Source organism: Filicampus tigris, chromosome 3 (assembly GCF_054856515.1).
Source record: "Filicampus tigris isolate MCC_2025a chromosome 3, RoL_Ftig_1.0, whole genome shotgun sequence".
Lineage (NCBI taxonomy): Eukaryota > Metazoa > Chordata > Actinopteri > Syngnathiformes > Syngnathidae > Filicampus > Filicampus tigris.
Genome location: NC_141219.1, coordinates 27,846,450 through 27,869,116, shown reverse-complemented (window position 1 = coordinate 27,869,116; position 22,667 = coordinate 27,846,450). Strand labels below are relative to the sequence as shown.

Sequence of the window (22,667 nt, the reverse complement as noted above, 5' to 3'; positions counted from 1 at the left end):
GCCCGCGATAAAAAAATGTTTGACACCCCTGCCCTAAAAGAATCTGAATCGAAATGAGGAACCGGAAACTGAACCGTAATGGTTCAAATTCAAACGATACCCATCCCTTTCCCTGAGTATTACTGAAACATACACCTGCCGTGCTCGCTGATCTTACTGCTATGAGAGCAAAGCAAAGAAGACACTGGCGCATTTGCCTCAACATAGTGTATGTCTTAATTAGCCTTAAAAAGGAAGTCAACCCAAACCTTTTTTTTTTTCTCTCTGCAAGCCCACTAGTTGAAACAAGGCATTCTGATCGATATTGCATTAGTGGAAAAAGAGTTAATCGCCCGTTTTTAGCCATCTCTGGAGGCGGCCATTTTGTCACTTCTGTCAACTGAAAAATTACAGTGTCTCAGGGCTTAGCTAACGACCAATCACAGCTCACCTGTTTTCTAAAGCTGAGGCATGAATGGTCGTTATCTGAGCCCTGAGCATCTGTGATGTAATTTGCAGTCAACCGAAGTGACAAAATGGCCACCCCCAGAGATGGCTAAAAGCGGATGGATTTTGCTGCTTGACTCATATTCCACAAATGCAATATTAATCAGAATGCCTTGTCTCAACTAGTGGGCCTGCACAGAACATAGTCTGGAAAAAAAATATGTTTGGGTTGACTTCCACTTTGAGCAAGGCAAATGTACCAAGAGTAGGCAAAAAAGGCTGGTAGGAGGTCATATGACACAGGACAAACCTTTTTTCACTATCGCACAACGCAGTGACAATTGCTATCCTCTGGCAAGCGAAAACACTCGCACTCAACACGCAAACTACAAACAGGAAGGGCAAGATTTCAACTCCAAACCTCACAAATGTGTGGCAGACATGACAACCACTGTGTCCCCAGTTAGCCTTTTACATGTGCATTTTCTATCTTGCTTCATGAAATGTAGCTTCATGACAATCCTCTGCATTTCGTGTCAAATGTGATGTGAAAACATTCTAGGCAAATAGATTAAATGGGTTGAATGTATATGTTTTGCACAAAGGCCTATTCTGCAGGTTCACCAGAACATTCAGCGTATGCAGAGAACCTCCGACTGTAAAATGTCCATCAGGCATAAATCTTCCTTCCCATCTCTGCATCACTTCAATCACCATGATGACTAATTCTGTTTACCACCAATGTTCCCTCTAATTTTTCATGCGTCTGAGGCATTCACACAAACTCCCTGAGAATTCTTTGGACCAGGGTGAGCAATGTCAGACTTGCACACGGTGGCCAAACTAGCATCACACCTATCCAAAAACCAACGGCGGGCAGCCAAACATTATGGAATGGACATTTTTGAGTGGCAAACCTACGAAACCTATATAATATATTCTATGCACTGTATATATATTTCCAACATTTGGTGTACTGTCACTTAATTGTTTCTCTCAGTGTATATTATCTAAAACCCAAACATCAGTCTCCTGTCCACTCTCTTCTTCAGCGAAGCCTGTATATTCTGTTAAACTAGCCTAGTAACTGTTGCACTACAAGGGTGCCCTGGTTCTTGTTTTTGAAATAGGTGCTACGTGCTATGAAGTTTTTCTTTCAAATATTCAGAACAATAAGGACATGGCAAGTTAATGTATAGCTGTACTTGTCACCATGGTAATAAACAAGCCACGGCAGATACATAAAAGATGCCGCGTAGGACCCAGGACAAGGTAAAATGAAGGTTAGTGGGCGTGTTCGGAGGAACGCATGGTCCATGTGTGACAATGATTACATGACATGGTGTGCATTTCATGTCTGAAATGCTCCCACAATTTCACCATTTTTAACACATTTTTCTTCGTGATCCAACGACCATGTGCTAAATAAATGTATACAGTTTTGGTATGAGGCAAGTGCATGAATATGAAAGTGCAAAATGCCAATACAGGTCAGGTTTGATTTTTTTTTTTTTTTATGCGCTCAGTGCCTGCACATTGTGGAGTGCACAAGGGCTGCTCGATTATTGAAAAAATATTAATCATGATAATTTTGGTAATAATTGAAATCACAATTATCAAAACAATCATTTATCTTTTGGTACAAAACAAGAAAATGTTTAAATGTAAAAAACATGAAAAAAAATTGATTTCTTTGAAACATAATTATACAAGTTTCTTCTGGACCAAACAAAATTTATAAAATTAGTTATAAAATAAATAAAAAAAATGTACAACTGTGTAAATTCAAGTACGATTTTCTATGCATTTATATCAAACATAAATGCATATTAATAACTGTTTTTTTACGATTATGCCAATTTTGTATTCGTGGAGTGTAATAATCATAACTGTAAATGAATTTCGTTTAATTGCACAGCCCTATAGTGCACAATGGCGCATGCGCGCAGTTTAGAGGGAACATTGGCTACAGCTCCCTACAATTGTGTAGTCGCTCTTAAAACTGCACCACATACATCCTTTTACAAACATACAGCTATACAACACAGTTTTGAAATGCAGCTTAACATGCCGTGATGACAAAACTATCTAGGTTACATGAAAACATCCTACTTTTTAAAGACTCAGATTTGGTAGGATATCTGCCGTCCATGCTTGTCAATGGGCCTGCGATGAGGAGAGTTAATGCGGTTACGTTCCCTGTGGACCCTCTCGACTAATCCGTGGTGGCGAGTACCTCTTACAGAATCCAACCCCGATGGAAAGCCTCCCTGAAAAAAAGACAAAAAGACAACACACACATTAGACCGCAGTTTTTAAAATGCATTCATTCACATTTAAAAGATCCCTCCATGAGCCGTCACCTTACCGTGGTGGAGGGGTGTGCGCGTCCCAATGATCCTAGGAGCTCAGTTATCTGGGGCGTTATGCGTTATACCCATGGCAAACAGGTCATAGGTGAGGGACCAGACTAAGCACGGCTCAAAATGACCCCCTGTGACGAATAAGAATAATGGATCACGTTTTCCCTTGCCCGGACGCAGGTCACCGGGGCCCCCCTCTGGAGCCAGGCCTGGAGGTGGGGCTCGATGGCGAGCGCCTGGTGGCCGTGCCTGCACGCATGGGGCCTGGCCGGGCTCAGCCCGAAAAGGGAACGTAGATCCCTCTTCCCATGGGCTCACCACTGGTGGGAAGGGCCGAAGAGGGGTCGGATGCTGTGCGAGCTGGGCGGCGGTTATAGGCAGTGACCTTGGCGATCCCCGGCAACAGAAATTAGCTATTGGGACATGGAATGTCACCTCTCTGGCAGGGAAGGAGCCGGAGCTGGTGTGTGAGGCTGAGAAGTTCCTTACTAGATCTAGTCGGGCCCACCTCCACACGTAGCTTGGGCTCTGGTACCAGTCCTCTCAAGAGGGGTTGGACACTCTTCCACTCTGGAGTTGCCCAAAGTGAAAGGTGTGGGCATACTTATTGCCCCCCGGCTTGGCGCCTGTACATTGGGGTTCACCCCGGTGGACGAGAGGGTAGCCTCCCTCCGCCTTAGGGTGGGGGGACGGTTCCTGACTGTTGTTTGTGCTTATGCACCAAACAGCAGTGCAGAGTATCCACCATTTTTGGAGTCCTTGGAGGGTATGCTGGAGAAAGCATCCCCTGGGGGACTTCGATGCTCACGTGGGCAATGACAGTGAGACCTGGAAGTGCGTGATTGGGAGGAAGGGGCCCCCCCCCGATCTAAACCCGGGTGGTGTTCGGTTACTGGACTTCTGTGCTCATCACGGATTGTCCATAACGAACACCATGTTCAAACATAAGGGTGTCCATATGTTCACTTGGCACCAGGATACCCTAGGCCGCAGTTTGATAATCGACTTTATAGCTGTATCATCGGATTTGCGGCCGCATGTTTTGGACACTCGGGTGAAGAGAGGGGCGGAGCTGTCAACTGATCACCATCTGGTGGAAAGTTGGCTCCGATGGTGGGGGAGGATGTGGTCCGACCTGGCAGACCCAAACGTATTGTGAGGGTTTGCTGGGAACGTCTGGCAGAATCCCCTGTCAAAAGGAGTTTCAACCCCCACCTCCGGCAGAACTTTGCCCATGTCCCGGGGAGGCGGGGGACATCGAGTCCGAGTGGACCATGTTTCATGCCTCCATTGTTGAGGCGGCCGATCGGAGCTGTGGCCGCAAGGTGGTCGGTGCCTGTCGTTGCGGCAATTGGTGGACACCAGCGGTAAGGGATGCTGTCCAGCTGAAGAAGGAGTCCTATCGGGCCTTTTTGGCCTGTGGGACTCCGGAGGTAGCTGACAGTTACCGGCTGGCCAAGCGGAATGCAGCTTTGGCGGTTGCTGAGGCAAAAACTAGGGTGTGGGAGGAGTTGGGTGAGGTCATGGAAAATGACTCCCGGACGGCTTCGAGGAAATTCTGGTCCACCATCCGGCGTTTCAGGAGAGGAAAGCAGTGCATCATTAACACTGTTTATAGTGGAGATGGGGTGGTGCTGCCCTCAACGCGGGACATTGTGGGTCAGTGGGGAGAATATTTCGAAGACCTCCTCAATTCCACCGACACGCCTTCCATTGGGGAAGCAGAGCCTGGAGACTCTGAGGTGGGCTCTCCTAGCTCTGAGGTTGAAGTAACCGAGGTAGTCAAAAAGCTCCTCGGTGGCAAAGTCCCGGGGGGTGGATGAGATCCGCCCGGAGTTCATAAAGGCTCTGGATGTTGGGTGTCATAGTTGACACGCCTCTACAACATTGCGTGGACATCGGGGACAGTGCCTCTGGATTGGCAGACCAGGGTGGTGGTCCCCCTTTTTAAGAAGGGGGACCGGAGGGTGTGCTCCAATTACAGAGGGATCACACCCCTCAGCCTCCCTGGTAAGGTCTATTCAGGGGTGCTGGAGAGAAGGGTCCGTCAGGAGGTCGAATCTCTGATTCAGGAGGAGCAATGTGGCTTTCGTCCCGGCCGTGGACCAGCTCTACACCCAACCAGTCTACATGTGTTTTGTGGACTTGGAGAAGGCGTTCAACCGTGTTCGTCAGGGAGTTCTGTGGGGGGTGCTTCGGGAGTACGGGGTACGCCCCCTGATAAGGGCTGTTCGGTCTCTGTACCACCGATGTCAAGAGTTTGGTCTGCATTGCTGGCAATAAGTCGGATTTGTTTCCGTTGAGGGTTGGACTCCGCGACCCGACCTCGGATAAGCGGAAGATAATGGATGGATGGATGGATGGTTCTCTCAAGGAGTGACATTTTGAATACTACTCGGAATGGTGGTCATGGGTACGCAAGTCTTCAAAAAAAGGGCATTGTCAAATTCAACGGCATTTAAAAGTTTTAGATTGAAGAAGAATAATATATTAGTCGTATCAGTCATAACAGTTTAGTTCAGAGCTCAAATGGGACTAAATGTGAAAGGACCTCCTAGACTAATTTTTGATTTAACTCAATCAGTTTTTCAGGGGGGTGGCCAGGTGGCACAATGCCTCAGTGAGGCACACATCATTCACATTCTTGTAAGCACCTCTTTTACAGAGAAGTCAATCTTTTTCATACCACCCTCATTTCAGTCAGAGTTTCAGGAAATAAAAGGCACACACATATAGAACCTTACAGGACCAAAATGCAAGCAGGAACAATCCACACTCCACAGTAAAAAGCAGCGGTTTGTGGACGGCCCCGAAAGAAGATTTCGATTTGGAAATTTGAAATGGATTTCTGAAGACGAAAAGGCCAACGAGTATAGAAATTGTGGCATATTGCACCAGCAAGAAGCTGGCTTCAAAGCTTGAATCCTTTAAGGCAGGGGTGTCAAACTCATTTTTGTCGTGGGCCACATCACAGTTATGGTGTCCCTCAGGGGGCCGTTATGACTGTGAAGCCATAGAAATGTATGATCCCCTTGTTATCACATATACACACCAAATTGAAAGATGACTAGTTTTGAAATCAGAAGCCATTAAATAGTTTGTGCAACTCTTTTTCAATCTATTTCAAAGGGGAGATTGGAAACAAATATCTGCAGTATCTCAAATGTAGTGTTAAAAGTGAAGACAATTTGAAAGAAACAAGTCACCACACATGATTTGCCTTCGCGGGCCACGTAAAATGATGTCGCGGGTCTGGCGCCCGGGGCCTTGAGCTTCACACCTGTGCTTTAAGGTATGAACAAATTAATCACAAAGACAATTAAGATGACTGTACATTGTACAACTTTGATTTAACTTTGCAGCTTGTACCGGCATTCTTGACATGGTTATAAATGAGGGAACAACTCAAATTGAAGGTGATAGTGGGGCCGTAACATTTTTTGCTGTAATTATTTAGTGCATTTTAAAATGGGACCAAAAACTACATACTATACAGAGTTGCACTAATATTATGAAACTATATAAAAAGAAATTCTTAAACAGGGTTAGGGTATTTCACTCTTCTTGGGCACCAAGCCTTTTTTAACAGAGAAGGAAGTGAAACACTTGTATTGGGCTTGTAATTTTGTTTTTACTTAAACTTTATCCAAAATGTTTTGTAAACTAAAAAAAAAAAAAAAAAAATTTAATTGATCTACACAATCGAAATGTGGTTAAAAAAACAACATCTTTTTGCACCAAAATGTACCGTATTTTCCAGGCTATAAGCCACCATTATATAAGCCACACCCACTCTATTTTTAGAACATTTTGGAAAAAAACATAAATAAGATGCACCTTTATATAAGCCGCACCTATATATGTTGAAAACATTTACTGCATTTACAGAAGGATTATGAACTGTAAATGTACATGTATGTACCTGAGCAGATTATTTCCTAACAGTGCCTTTTAACACTGCTGCAACGTTGCTGATTAAAACAGAAGAGAACCAAGAGAAAATTAACAGTACTTATCTTCATTTCACTGCCGCTCCAGTTTGTCGGCTAATGTCCACCTCCACTATCTATTGTTCTACTACATTCTACATATGCACCTGTCTTGTTTTATGTTAATAAAGTCAGCCAATCTAGCATTTCACATCAAAACAAGTGAACAGACGTAACATCAGCCAATCGCATTCATGTGCACTTCATGGACCTCTAGGAAAACATAAAATCAAAGCATTACAGCACCTAATGCAATAACCTAGTCTATGGCGCCCTCGCCTGTTGAACTCCTCCACCTGCAGTCACATCCACTTAATGGGAAATGTATTGTATTGAATTGTACTGTCATTCTGGTTAGAGTGCCCCGAGCGGTGGAAGAAAAATCAACAGAATAGCCGCACCGGACTATAAACCGCATGGCTCAAAAGCTAGGAAAAATGTCGCGGCTTATAGTCCGGAAAATACGGTAGTATATTATAACAAACTTAATTATGTGTTTTACTGTTTTGTGATGCCGGTGAGAGCTCATGGTTTGTGTAAATACATCATGTTGTGTTTTGAGTGTTGATATTTTCCAGTCCAGGAACGCATCACTCCGTTCGCGAGAGAGTGACAGCTTCCTGCTTTGACGTCAACCATGGGCATAAACACACACACTTTCTGCTATGTTTGTGTACCAAATAGGACATTGTGTTACGTTATATCAAACACACACCGTAACCTGTGTGTGCGAACTACACTAGCTTCCAGACACGACTGTCCGTGTGTCAGAAATGAAATCAGGCATCAGCCACAACGTGCTTCCTTTTTAGATGGAGCATCTCCATCGTCCTGCCTTGAAAGACAGGTTTGCGTCTTAATGAGTATATTTGGTAAAATGCGTCGTAACTTTCAGACTCTGTTGCTATGACCAGTTAACCATTGCACTACATTACCCACAATGCTTCTGTTTACATCACGAATGACAGATTGCCACAACTGCACATATGCATTGCAGACAGGCATACAGGCAGCGGGAGAAGCGTAAGACGAGGCAGTTTCGAGAGAATAACAATGCACCAAATAAATATCTAAATAAACATGGAGTCGACAAGGGCTGTGCAATTAATCGAAATTCAATTACGATTTCGATTATTACACTCCACGATTACAAAATTGGCATAATCGTAAAAAAAAGATTATTAATACTAATTTTGAGTTGTTTTGAGGCATGCGCACACGAGTTACCCGCCCTCTCCAAGCTAGCCAGCTGGCCAGCCAGCTAGCCCGCACCCCGCAAGTCACACTGCACACGCTTCTACTCAACGTTTTAACAGAGTAGTAGACCTAAAAATGGCACAAGACCCACCACAGGAACGACTTTTAAACAAGCAAGGCAAGTCGAAATCGCTTATTCGGTTACATTTTGGGTTTGCCGTGGAAGACGGCGAGCAAAGTCGTATAAAATGCAAGTTGTCTCCGGATCCACCGGCAATACAACAAATCTATTCAAGCATCGTTTGGTTTACGATGAAGTTATGATACACCAAAGCAAGAAAACAACGAGTTAGATTTGGCGTCGTCCGCAACGCAAATCTCAATCGTTGAAACACTGTATGCAGCAAACCCCACCCATCAACATCGGAGAGACACAAAAAGATAACAGAAAATATTGCCCGGACAAAGGCTTCCAAATGTTTAGGGCACAGACTCCACTTCGCAATCGGCATGAAGGATTTATTTTAAACAACATATCTTATGAAAATATACACTACTTTTACTAGCACAAAAAATAGAAACCATGCTAAACATTACTGTAACTTAAGTTAAATTTCTTGTGCAGTTTATAATATGAAGTCAATTTTTTTGTGTTCATTTTTGTTTCAAATTGCTTCAAATGCAATTTGCAAACATATTATTGATCATTATATTGTAATACAGTTTATATATGGCCTACTGTAATTTAGAAGTATTATATAGATTCTGTACTAGTGTGTAACAGGCAACATTTAAATTAGTTTGACCCAATCAGCATATTAAATTTATAACTTATTTAACTTTGTTTACTATGTGTAAATATTACTTTAAAAACAAAACAAAAAAAAGGCTCCAGTCAAAGGTCTAAATATATAGATGAATAGCATGTCTGTTATTCTGTCAAAATTGGCATTTTACTCCAAGCAGTTTACTACTTTGGCAATTTATAAGTGCATAGCAAGTTAATTTGTTTGTTTATAAAAGGAAACCATACTTCAATTTATACATTTGCACCTTAAATGTTTTTAAAAAAATAATTGATGTAATAAATGTTGGCCGGGGCTGATTATAACAACGTAAACAATGCATTTGGCTCTATTCTTCGCTCACGATGAACTCCCACGCGGAGTAAACCATCACGTTCTTGACAGGGTATTGTGAAATACTTACATTGTCAACCCTTGCTCTTGTACTTGTAAGAAGATTAAGGCAGCGGAGGCGTGCTCACTGTTTTTCCGCCTTTGTCACTTCACGTTGGTGGCTCCGCGCACTGATTTGCTAGCTAACAGCCAATCAGAGTGACCAAATGTCACGACTGGCGACGCCGATTCAACAAACGTATACGCCCCCAAGACGCTTACAGACAGGTTACAACACTACGACGGTGGCCACTACACTAATCAGACGGCACTTAAAGACGCAACGACGCTTTACGACCTCCGACGTCGGTTTGGTGTATCAGGGCCTTTATACACTACACTAGACTACACTTTTGATTGTGTTGGGCATGATTGGTATATGTGTGCTTTTTATTTCATAAAACCAAGACTGTTGATGGTATGAAAATTAGGGGTGGGAACCTCTGGGTATCTCACGATACAATATGCGATACAAAGCTCACCATAACGCGTATCTCACGATACGATGATACAGCGATTATCGATATATTGGTCAGGAAATGAAACCACGAGAATATATTCTACTACTACTATTCAAGAGAAAAAAAACATTTTTTTTTTCAATGAAAAACAAAAACACAATATTAAATTGTGCAAATTTTGTAAACAAATACCGGTACATGTGTTCTTTACAAAAACACTGTATTATTCCAACAGTTCTGTAAACAAATTAGTGTTTTAAACGCTACTGTAGTGCAACATGTCAGTAACATACCTATTCTGTTATATTTATAAAACAGATCATGCTTGCCTGATTGCTTGCCCACTGCCAGTTGGCGTCTGCCTCCCGAGATTTAACACAAGTTTAGCATCACTAAATGTCAAAAATATAAGCAGTCGGGGTTCGTGTGCGCATTCATGCTCTTGTCCGGTTCAGCTTGTGAAAGTGGAGGGGCAATCGCCACGGCATTTTTGATTTTGTGGAGGTGATCATGATGAGATCACGTTTTATGTCAATAAATCCAAGCTATTGTGCAGAACACTTTTATACTTTCACAGGTTGAAGTGGACAAGAGTAGTAATGTGCATTCGCATTTTGGTGGCGATCGGTCGCTGTTTTAGACAACAGAACTGATAAAGCGAGCAATATTACCACGCTTGGCTCCCTCCCGTGACGAAGACCGCTGAGGCCGAAAACACAACATAAGCCACACCCCAATATTGGGGCGGGGCAATTTGTCGTAAATCTAATCACAAAAAACGTCCTTAAATCACGACAGAGTCTTTTGGGGGGAGGGGGGGGGGCATTTTAGTACTGATGTCATTTTTACATGCAAATCTATTATATAAGTGCCAATGTTAAGCTCACCCAAGTGTCTATTGAATAATCTTCAGAAATAGCGTGCTTCAAAAAGTGAATTATCGGTCACGACGACAGGCTTTTTCATGTCAAGCTTCCATTCGTCCACTGCTCTCTGAAGTACTTCTGCAATGTGCACACCAGGTGGGTTACATGCAATTCACGAGTTTGAAGCATGTATGATTTGAGTTCCCAAACGCTGATGAAATTTGCGGTGATGGTAACAAAAGACAGTGTGTCCCTTGATGTCCATCCATCGCAGATAAGACCCATTCGTTCATTACTTGAGCCCTGGTGTTCTGAAATTCCTTCGTACCCATCGAGACACCCTACCAATGCCCAGTGCGCTTGCGCACGCATGCGCACAATGCCGAAAAGTGTTTTCGTGGGAATTTTGTAACTTTTTGTCCTACCTGTGGTATGTTTGGTTAAAAGCGGTGATTACGTACTATTTGGGGTGCGAGTGAAAGTAGTTGGACTCGCCGAAGGACGGGCGTTTAAAAATAGAGGCAGAAAAGCCTATAGATGGGTAGGGTACTATTTGAAAAATGACGGATGATGGACGACGGAAGGGTACCCTCGCTGCTGACAGATGACGGACGCGGCAGTGGGAGTAATAACAACCTAACATAGTGTTTTAAGAGCATACTGATACACCTTTATACAGTTGGGGTATTATAGCTGACGACTTCCCACCTGAAATTCAGAGCTTGTGTTGCCAATCTGATTGACATTGGGCAAAGAGCCGCCATAGTACTGTGGTCGGGATTGAGACAAACGGAGCTGCTGGATCTTCTGGAACTGCACCTGTCAGTCAAAAAAGACAACAAACATATCATATTGTAAGAGTGATGACAACACACAGACTACTTTCAGGTCGGAAGTTTGAGTGAGGAGTGAGGGGCTGGCAAGTGATTTACTGCTATTTTGCGGGCTTATTTACAAGTGACATCATAAGGACAATGGAGGAAGCCTGGGTAAATAAAGTGCATTTACTGTGTTAACACTGAAAGATACATCTTGTCTCCTCTTTTTTTTTTAAATGAGCAAAGACTAGGCTTTCTTTTGTAACAATGAAGGATACATTTAGTAAATCAGTAGGAAAAGCCTACACTTTTTACGAGGCTTTTTATTTCCTTCTACGTCAGAACTTCCAAATATGGGCACGCTGCTGCGTATCTGATAAAGGGCTTGTCCGGCAAGCAATGCGGCAATTGAACAGCGAGCTACCAGCTACGTGCATCTCACGCATGCACTTTGACGCAAATGAGATAGAGGTAAAAAAATGTTGAGTAGTGACGCCTACTAAGTTCACTTTCAAAATGGGAGGGGAAAAAAAAAAAGCATAGCAAAAATATGAAGTTCAACAGAGGACGTTTTAACATAGTTTTTGTTGAATGTAATGGCAACCCCAGTAAAAAAAAAACAATAGCAACAAAAACAAAACAGCTACAACAGACCAGCACAAATACAAGGGCAAGGCGAGCATATCTTGTGAGCTCATATGATGGTCTATTTTATGTGTCTATTTTATGGATAATGTGGCTATTTGCAGGTTAACACTTTAAAAAAATGTGGCTCTAGTGTTAATAAATGAATGCTTTTAACGTGATAATAGTCATTGTTATTGGAACTCTTAACTTAAAGTATGTTCCCTGTAAAAGACAGAGCGTAAATTGAATTTACAGAATACATGCAGGTCATGGCGCATGGTCAGGATTGTAGGTACCACCTCTGCCACAATCTGAGCCAGGAAAAACCCTGAATATCTGCTGCTTTTTCAAACATCCTTTCTAAAAATCCACCCAAAATCTGTAGAAAAACTTTGCTTACTTGTACACAAATGAGGTTTTGAGCAAAACAATTTGCAACTTTAAATGCAACTTCTAGGAAAATTGCCCACAAAATCAGGCATTTTAGACCGCAAAAATCATAAAAAGAGCCCACGAAATCCTGGAGGGACTATTCAATAACTAACATTCAATTAATAGAGCGTTAATATTTCCCATCATGCATCGTAATGTCCAATTCCCATCCCTATACTGGAGAGACTGAAAACTTTGGCATTGGCTTTGTGGTACCAAGTGCCTTGGGAGATTAAATAGAGACCTTGGCTTTCTACCAGTATAAAGAGGAAACAACATTTAGCAGAACAAGCCACAATATCATGATCAGTTTTTCCCTTTACCTTTTCCCCCTTTACCCTCAAAAAAACAAAGTGCTTGTTTATCCACAACAACAGATACGACGAGAGTACGGCTCGATTCCAAAGGCTCAACAAGCACACAATTCTACACAATCTCCTGCACCGCTCCCTCCAGAACAGATTGATTTTCCCTCATCTGCCCAAACTCCTGGCCAATCCTGTGCTGGATTCGACCCAAATTTTGGCGTCTTCTTCATCCTGCCAAACATCACCACCGGACTCAGCCCTGGACTGTACATTGCCTCCAAACGACGACTCAACCCTGACCTCACCAAACCCATCATCTGTGAACGACTCCCTCCCGGATTACACAGACAAGATGAACAATATTGTAAATATTGGAATTCAACTCACACCAATTCCATCAGTGTTCTCACAGCTAATCCTGCTCATTGTTCGACCACACCCGCCCCAAGACTCAGCAAACAGATATCTACCAATTGTTTGACTCCACCAAGACTCAGCAAACAGCCACCTACCTACCTGCCGGCCTCCCTCTTAGTCCAGAAACTTAACTCCAGTCCGGTCTGATATGTTCTGGGTCCAGACTGTATATTATTCGCTATCAACAATGTTTTTTTCTCCAGAATAAGTCAGGACCCAGTTTAACTAAGGAAGCTTGTTGTATTCCTGTGATTAGAAGTGACAGAAATAAACTAAAGAATTGAGGGGTTGTTCCATGCCAAGTCACGCCCCCCAAAAATCTGAACATTTTAACCAAGCTGATTCTCATTTCAATAAAACTTGGTGTACTTGTTGATAGTGATGGGGCATGGCTGCTTTCCTTTGAACCCTTGCATCTCAGGTACTACTGGGTAAATCTTCACAAAACAGGTATTGTTGGAAAGGGAATTCAACAAGAATTTCAAATCTCTGATCATTTAGGAGATTGGTGCATATTTGAGTAACTTGACCTTTAGTTCTATAATTTGACCTTGAAAATGACTGTGAATCACATGACCTTGACATCATTTTCATGAAATGTACCGAAATCTATTCTCTAAAACATATAAAAGTTTTAGATTTTTTTTGTTTAGCACTAATAAGGAGTCAAAGTGTCCATACCTTTAGCCATTCACGACAGACAAGTATCATCATGTACACGTATACATCAAATATGTACTATGCCCAATAAGATCACCTGGCCATATACTTTTGTTCTAATTTATGTCTGCTTTTATTGTTTGAGAAGAAGTGTTAACCATGTTCACAGGATGTATGGCTTTAGGTTTGTGGGTCATTTTCAGTAAATCCCATGGGTAATCCCATCTCAAGGAAGTACACAAAAATTATTAAGCGACATTAAAACTTTTTGAACCTGTCTTTTCAATTGACTTTCTGCAGTTTTCACCTGTTTAGATTTACACATTGGAAGAATCTGACATGAAAGTATCAATCTTTGATCCTGAACATTATTTTTATTCATTTTCAAATTATTCAGGATCTGTCAGTGTCCAACCTTGTCTGCGGCTGAACTCAGGATTTATTTCATTACAAATAGCAAAGCAGTACTTGACAGTTGACGCTCAAAGAAAGATTTCCAGCCAGCAAAAGAGTCAAGGGAACCCAGCAATTCCATCGTTTGGTTGCAGAGACAAAATCAAAAATGCATGCCTACAAGCTCAGCCTCAGTCCAGAGTGACCAACCAGAGCTTGTGACAGTCATGGATTCCCCTGATGATATGGCAGTAACAATCATTACCGAAATCAAGAAGCAGAACTACGTTTGTTGTGTTTATGACAATGAGGCATGGATTGGATTAGTTGAGGATGTATCAGAGGCACGCGGGGATTTCCACAGTTCATGCAGCCTCACGGACCCTCCAAGTTATTTCACTGGAAAAACAAGGAGAACACTTTTTGGATGGGTGAAACTGACATTCTCTGCGTGGTTGATGTCCCATTCTCTTGCTTCATCTGGAAGAGCGTACAATCTGAACAAAATCTCACATCAAAATGTCTTAAGTACGGAGGTTGTGGATGATTATTATTATTATTACCGATCATTACCTATAAGTACATTGTTTCATTAAAATCAAAAATCTGCTTGGTTAAACCTAGGGGTGTAACGGTATGCTAAATCACATTTCGGTTTGGTTCTTTGGAGACTTCGGTTCGGTATATTTTTGGTACAAAAAAAAAAAAAAAACAGATTTTTTTTTTTTTTAAATATGTTTATTTTGAAAAGATGACAAGTAAGTGGTCCATTTTTTAGAAAAGATAAATAAAAGCGAACCATTCGGGTGATATTCTAAGAAATTACACCAGAAATAAAAAATAACTAACAATAAAGATCTCTTAATTTAAGTAAATTATTAAGACACTGAAATCTTTAAACACTCAGCAGCAAAGGCTTATGACACACCAAGTATTCAAGTTAAAGACAAGTTGTCATTACAGTACATGTATGCACTTTTTGTGATAAAAAATACACACAATGACAGTTACAATTATTGCTAACTATATTAAAACACTTTTTATCATGAAAACATTTTTTAAAGTCTTTATGAAATTGTATACACTTTTTAGGCATTGAAATCTTTGAATGTTCAACAGCATATTGTAACGAATTGGGTTACATGTGTGTTGTGGTCAGATTCGTGTGTTGCTGAGTTGTGATGTTTCCGAGGTTCATGAATGCATCGTACAGCAAGCGAGTGGAGCAGCGGAGAAAGAAGAGCTGTACTTGGATTCATAAAAACGTGATAACTTCTGACGGCGTGTTCCTGGAAGACTCTACAATATGATAAATCTCGCAATTTAAATTTGACGTTTTGGGCTAAACAGACTGCTTGCTTCCTCGTCTAAGAAACATTCACAGTCGGATGATGCCGTGCATGTTAGATCTGCTCGAAGCAACAAGCCGCCGATTTCATGTGGCAATGTCGGCACACAACTTTCGAACATATCCATGCACCTTTCCCCATCGGCGATGGGGAACAGGAAAGCCAGAATGTTCCCAAACAGGAGACCGCAGTGTACGCGGGGACCTTCGAGCTCTGGCTCTTTTCTGGCTCTCTCTTTTGTGCCGCCACTCTCCTCTCCCGCATGCAACAGTCAGCGTCCGTGCGTAAGCTCGCGATAATAAGTGGACCGAACCGAACGCAAGTGGACCGTACCGAACATGCCATACCGAAACGTATGAATAGACCCGAGTGTACCGTTACACCCCTAGTTAAACCCACTGGGTGATTTGGCCTGGAATAACCCTGAGAAGAAATAAAGTCTAGAATTCCTAACTTATTTAGGTTAGCTTGTCAACCTCTGAAAAAGCAAGTGTCTCCGTTAACGTTGCAAGATTAGCTTTACTCAATATTAGACCACTAGTTAACAAAGCACTATTGATTAATTTCATCGCACATCATGCATTAATTAATTTCATTTACAGCAATTGAACGAGGTTGTGACTTTTCATAAGGTGTTAAAACAAAGACATGCCCTGATAGTAAATGATGGTATGAAGATTTTGTTTTCTGAGTAGACCTCTCCTCTTTTATTTATTTATTTATTTATCTTTTTATTTGGAATTATGTTTTTCTTATGTACATTTCTGGCCATGTTGTTTGCTCAGTTTTGCATGTATCGTTTTTCATTGAGCAGTGTTTTGGTCAGTTATGATGGATTTTGTTAATAAATATGTATAGAGTTCGCAGAGAAAAAAAAACATGACAGACAGACAGTGAGAGAGATACATAGAAGCCGACCGTGGCTACTTAACTACTTAATAATAATCTCACGTAAAGGTACAGTGTGTAGAACTTAGTGCCATCAAGTGGTGAACGAATAGAATACAATAATACAATACAATAGTTCGAAGCATGCGCACTACGGTGCCTCAGAGAGACCATACTTGGAAAGCCTACCACCAATTTCTTCAATAGAAGTGAAAGAAAAATGTCATCACAAACGACTTCCAGTATCCCCTCAAGTGACGAAGTAAGTGTATTGCATTTGTTACACATGCTGTAGTCATTGATCCAGCAAAATGTGATCGGGTGAAAAATATTAGACTTTAACCTATTAAATTATTCATCCATTTCAATAGCTTTAAGGATTTATTTTATGTTCCTTTATGTGGGTTACAATAACATTTGAAATTAATATAGAGGTAATTGTCATGGCTTGTTAGTGCTGACTTGTATTTATGATGTTTTGTCTCCCTCTGCAGCTTGACCAAGATGTAAAATGGCTGTAAACACGTCAAGATAACATGTCGCTTAGCAGACTACTTGAACTATGAACTGGAGGTGGCGTGATTAAATCGGCGAATAAGAAGACAAGTTAGAAATATTGGGGACAGATTCAATCACGCTAAAGCGCCTGCAGAGGGAGACAAATCACCATAAATACAAGTCAGCACTAACAAGCCATGACAGTAATAATCATGTTCTTCTGCAACTAAGTGTTAATAATTTCACACATAAGTCGCTCCAGAGTAAAAGTCGCACCCTTGGCCAAACTATGGAAAAAAAAAAAAACCCCTGCGATATATAGTCCGGAAAATACGGTAATCGCTTTTAATGTTTTGATGTTATAATGGCATTTTGTGTCGTGCAGAGCTGGGCAGTCCGTGCCGGGGCCGGACCAGTCGGACCCTCCGGCCCGGCCGGATGCCCATTTTTGGGGCGGGGGCTGGGGGCTGACAAATTTTTAAAAAGGGCTGGACTAAGCATGGCCGGAAGTGAATTTTAGTCTGGCCCACTAATCGGCCCTCATGCGTTTGACATGGCCGCTAGGCGGCCAAATTTCATCTCAGCCTACTCGGTGAAAGGCTTCTTTTTAGGCTTTTTTCTACTCCCGCATCGGTGTGAGCAACAACTGCCGCATTGATTCACATGACCTATGCATTGTGCTGTTGGCGACAGGTCTGCAACACATGCCACGCACACATCAGGAATTGTTGCTGCGCTGATCGGTCCATTATGTCACATGTTGCGATGACATACAGTTTCCCCACACGGAGGAGAGGATGCACCACGCAGCTCGTTGCTGCTGCAAAGCAAGCTAGTTTGGCAGCGGCGTGGGTGTTATGTCACGTATGTGTGTGTGTAAAGAAGCTACTCACCCACGTTCCCCCTTAGCTGCCACCTTCCAGATCGTTTTCTCCCAATGGAAGTAAGCACACGCAGCAGGGTGAGTAGTAGTGGCGGGTTTGAGCATGTTTGAATAAACCTCTTCCGTTAGCATCTCTCCCGCAACGACGTCATGCACTTTTTTTTGTTTTGTTTTTTTGGGAGGCGGGGGCGGAACGGAGCGGGGGTTTTAATTTTCATGAATAAGGGCGGGGGGGTCGAGGCCGGAGGGGGACCCAGGTCAAGGGTGGAGGGTTGCGGCCGGACCTGCAAAAAAGGGTCAAGTGCCCAGCTCTGGTGTCATGCTTGTAAATGTTACTGTACATTGTGACTAGTACACTGAAGCTTGATTTCAAGAAAATCGCAAATTACCATATTTTCCGGACTATAAGTCGTGTTTTATTTTCATAGTTTGGCCGGGAGTGCGACGTATTCTCCGGAGCGACTTATGTGTGAAATTATTAACACATTATATTGTATCCCTTTCCTTTTCAAGGTCAGCAAACAATACACCAAACAACCACAGGAGGGCGTTCTAAGGCTGCATATAAACCTGCATTACATATTGACTTTACAACGGGCAGAATAACCTGTAGTGCAGAGCTGGGCAGGCCTGTAATATAATTTCACATAAAGAAACAAAGACAAATCTTTAACGCTATTAAAATGCATGGATAATTTAAACAGTTAAATAAGTAATTAAAATATCCATCCATCCATCCATCCATCCATTATATATACCGCTTATCCTCACAAGGGTGCTGAGTGCTGGAGCCTAGTCTGATAAAAAGGCAATTTGACTATCAATACATGTACTTGCTTTGCCTGAAGTCTTACACACACGGACCACAACAAAGAGATAATTACGACCAAATACATAACTACTACGACGGAGGCAACTTGGCTTCCAGGTGGTGGAGGGGGCGTTATGTAATGTAACGAAGCATACTGTTCAGCCTGTTGTCTCTATTCTATTTTTATTTTAAATTGTTCGTTATTTAAATTTTAATTGTCATGTCTGTTCTTGATGTTGGATTTTATCAAATAAATTTTCTTAAAAAATGCGACTTATACTATAGTGCGACATATATGTTTTTTCTACTTTATTATGCATTTTATGACTGGTGCGACTTGTACTCCGGAGCAATTTATAGTCCAGAAAATACGGTAAATCGAAATCGCAATATCAGTCAGAAAAATCGCAATACAATGTTTTCCTAAAATCGTTCAGCCTTACATGGCATTCTGATTAATTTTGCGTTTGTGGAATATAAATTGCGCATAAAAATGCACTCCTTTTTAGCCATCTCTGGGGGCGGCCATTTTTTCTTCTGTCGACTGAAAATGACATCACAACTTCTCACAACGACCAATCCCAGCTGACCTGTTTTCTGAATCTGAGCTGTGATTGGTAGTTGTGATCACTTGTGATGTCGTTTTCAGTCGACAGAAGACACAACGGCCGCCCCCGGGGATGGCTAAAAACGAGTGGATTAACACTTATTCCACAAACACAAAATTTATCAGAATGCCTTGTTTCAACTAGTGGGCTTGCATGGAACATATTCTTGAAAAAAATATGTTTGCGTTGACTTTTGCTTTAAGGCTTTGTTATACTCAATCACAGCCTGCGCGCACGTGACTGCAACAATGCCACGCGCAGTTTTGCCTTTTAAACGTGCAACGCACACGCGTTATTCTGAAAATGTGTTGCAGTTTTACCCCAAGTCGGAGGGTGTCCGACTATGGCTGATATGGGCTAGGACACAACAGGGTGGAGTTTCCTTTGCATTTTCTGGCCAATTACGGTCACCGTTTTTCCGTTCCAACTATATTTGGGAAACTATATTTCATTTTGACTTGTTTGTGATGTCTGCATAACTGTTCTATCTGTAGTTTCACTGTTCCAATACAAGGTTTAGTGTGTATGCACAGTCAGACTATTGTATTTTATTGCATATTGTATTTTACGGTAAATTTACGCACGTCCTTACGCCCAAGTCTAAATTCATAAATCCCATACTTCGCATGCAAATGTTCATACTTATGCTTTAGGTACACTTTTGTTCATGTGCACACTTGAAAAATGAGGCTCCAGAAGGAATGGAAAAGATTTATAGAAATAAAATGTTGCGTGTTGGTATTCATCATGTTTCCTAATTATTGAGAGAAATCATTAACATGACAAGCGTGACCTCCATTTTGAGGCAGACATTTCTGTCAACCAATTTTTGGGATCGACTTAAGCCTGGCAGACACAGCAGGATAACTGGCCCGATTTTAGCCCCGAATCTCCCATCCCGACAATCGTAGGTCGGGGCCGACTCTCGTAATGGTTCCAAAGATAATTTTAGCAGGTAATCCTGCCGTGTGTGGGGTGCTAAGCCTGTTCTCGGCCGCTCGGAAGGACGTCCGACCTTAAATTCAACTCATATTCAACATGTTGGATTGTTTTGGCCCAACTTTGTACCGTGTGTGCTTAGTGAATCAAAAATCGAGGGTACGGGGCGGCGAAGAAGCGCGGTGGAATCCAAAATGAAAACAGTCATGCCGCAACGGAGCTCAACGTCTTTTCTTTTTGTGTCACTTTTTTTCCACTAAAAATAATTCGCAAACTAGCACTACAGTCAAGACACGACCTAGGACCCCCTTCTGCCTTTTCATCTGCCATGTTTGTTCACTGTGAAGTCTTGGGCTTTGCGAGATTTTCACTCTGACGTTCATCTGAGAATGAATGTGGTTCGTGTGTGATGTGTTAATCTTACCGTGTGGCTGCACACCATTCACGGTACGTTCCAAACTGTAATACGCGTGATTTTTTTCTAGTCACGTGTGGGGTGTCTCAGAGTTTGGAAGTCGGCCGACAATTTTATAATTCTGCCGTTTGAACCGGGCTTTAGCCAAGTTAGGCCATTTTTTTTCCCTAATCCTAACAATGGCATAAGAAGAAGAACAACAATATGATTTAACATAATTTGAGCAAATGTGTTATTTCAGAGGTGTGTTTCAAACTGGTAGCCTTCACACTAATCAGCAGCCAAGAAGTAGCTCTGAGCAAGGTGGGTGACTCCTGCTTTTGATAATTGAACACAACAACATTTAACATTTTTACACACTTCTGACAATTTTAGTACTGTGTAAAAATATTAGGGTACCAAAAGATTTGTTGTTTATTATTTCAGCATTTGGGCAGCTGTCAACTGTCATTGAATAGTTTGCGTTTGACATGCCAACCACTAATACAGAGAAAACTTGCACAATGGAAGATCGAAGCCTAGGGATTTGATTCGGCATTGTACATGACAAATTAAGTAAAATAGCAGGGATTTCATCCCATCGTTTATCTTGTATGTCAGCTTTTCTAGATTGGTAGAAATCACACATTGTTTAGATATTTGTAGTTTTTAATGTATTGATGGAGTTTTTTCTGTGTGAATTTGAAATGTCCTACTGTCTTTGAATGCACCTCGTGTTTCGTGCGAAAGCAGTCAAGTCAAGTTTATTGCTGTTACGATCCAATCAGTTTTGTAGGTTAACCACAAAGGTTGAGTACATTACAAACAATAAAACAAATATTAAAATACAAGAATGTAACTGTTACATTATATGTGTACAGTAAATACGTTGTCACGTTTTACGCTGGCAATCACTTGATAGTTGGACACCCAACCGGCCATTTTAAGTTTTACAACAGTATGTAACAGTATTAATAATTGAATGAATGAATAAGCGCCCACTCTATGCGCACCGAGCCGGTACATAGCATGCGCATCAGTGAAACGAGGCGATTGTGGAAGCCACCTAAAATCTGCACACGCACAGTCCTTTCTAAAATGCCAGTATAAATATCCAGACTCTGATACAGGGAGTCCTCATTTTCCAAACGAGTTCCGTTCCTACATTGGCGATGTAAACTGAATTTTGCCGTATGGCAGATTTCACCGTTGAAGTCAAAATTTACGTCAAAATGCTTTTTATAAAAATATGAAAATACATTCAAATAAAAACATAAAATGCTGTACTTAGCATTACTGCTGAGAAGTGGATGGAGAAGGACAAGAGGAGGGCGAAAAAGGCAAAGATACTGCCGGCGCGCACAGACACAATCGAGACACACTGCGCTAGAGGTAAGATCGGGCCTAAAAAATCCAGCCCGGCCCGACGCGGCCTTGCCCGAGCCAGACCAATTAACTTGATTTGCAGGCCCGAGCCCGAAGCAAACCCGAAATTTCATATTTTATTTGTGAGGAAGAGGGGTGATTTATGAGAACAAATTAAAGCCTGTCTTTTGTAACGAAGTTAAACAAGACTGTATAAACATTTACATCTTTTATATTTCTGTGTCTGCAGAGGTTACATTAACCGACAATTTTCCATCATTGATGGATTTTTTTAAGAGTTGACAGGAAAAATTGAAGGCCGTCCGTCATTTTGACGGGTTGAAAATTGGTAGTACGTCCTCAAGAATCTAGAGAGCGAGAGAAGCAGAGAGACAAAGAACAATGACGGGTGGATAATGGACAGAGACAGGAAGGAGTTCTTTGAATTGTCATTGCAAGAGTTTAGTACAGTACGTGTTGTGATGAGGCGACTTCTGTTTTTTGCGGACCTTAGTTTCCTTAGTTTAGTATCCACACATCGTTTTAGTATACATTTTTATATACATTTATTTATTCAAAAAAAGAAGATCAGCGAGAGAGAAGTCCGGTCCGGTCCGGGCCGGCCCGACCCGAACGTAATGATTGACATTTTAGGCCCGACCCGGCCCGAAATTCGGGTCGGGCTCGGGCTTAAGATCTTACCTCTACCCTGCGCATGCACAACCTCATGGAATACAGTATTGGTCTTAGTCGTACAGGAAGTGCTTGTATGCGGAAGTGCGTTGTTTGGCGCGAAA

General features: G+C 41.9%; 1 protein-coding gene and 1 pseudogene across 5 annotated transcripts in view; one reads left to right on the top strand and one right to left on the bottom strand.

Annotated features, from left to right (window-relative positions):
* Nucleotides 1–22,667, bottom strand: part of crtc3 (CREB regulated transcription coactivator 3) — a 69,429-nt gene that overhangs the window by 43,540 nt on the left and 3,222 nt on the right. For all 5 annotated transcript variants that reach the window (XM_086026854.1, XM_086026857.1, XM_086026858.1 and 2 more), the window contains 2 exons: nucleotides 11,189–11,299; nucleotides 2,568–2,696 (listed from right to left, as the gene is read on the bottom strand). In XM_086026854.1, coding sequence (XP_085882980.1) covers nucleotides 2,568–2,696; nucleotides 11,189–11,299 — 240 coding nt within the window. The remainder of the gene's footprint in view (nucleotides 1–2,567; nucleotides 2,697–11,188; nucleotides 11,300–22,667) is intronic.
* On the top strand, nucleotides 2,853–7,688 carry LOC147150493 (uncharacterized; annotated as a pseudogene).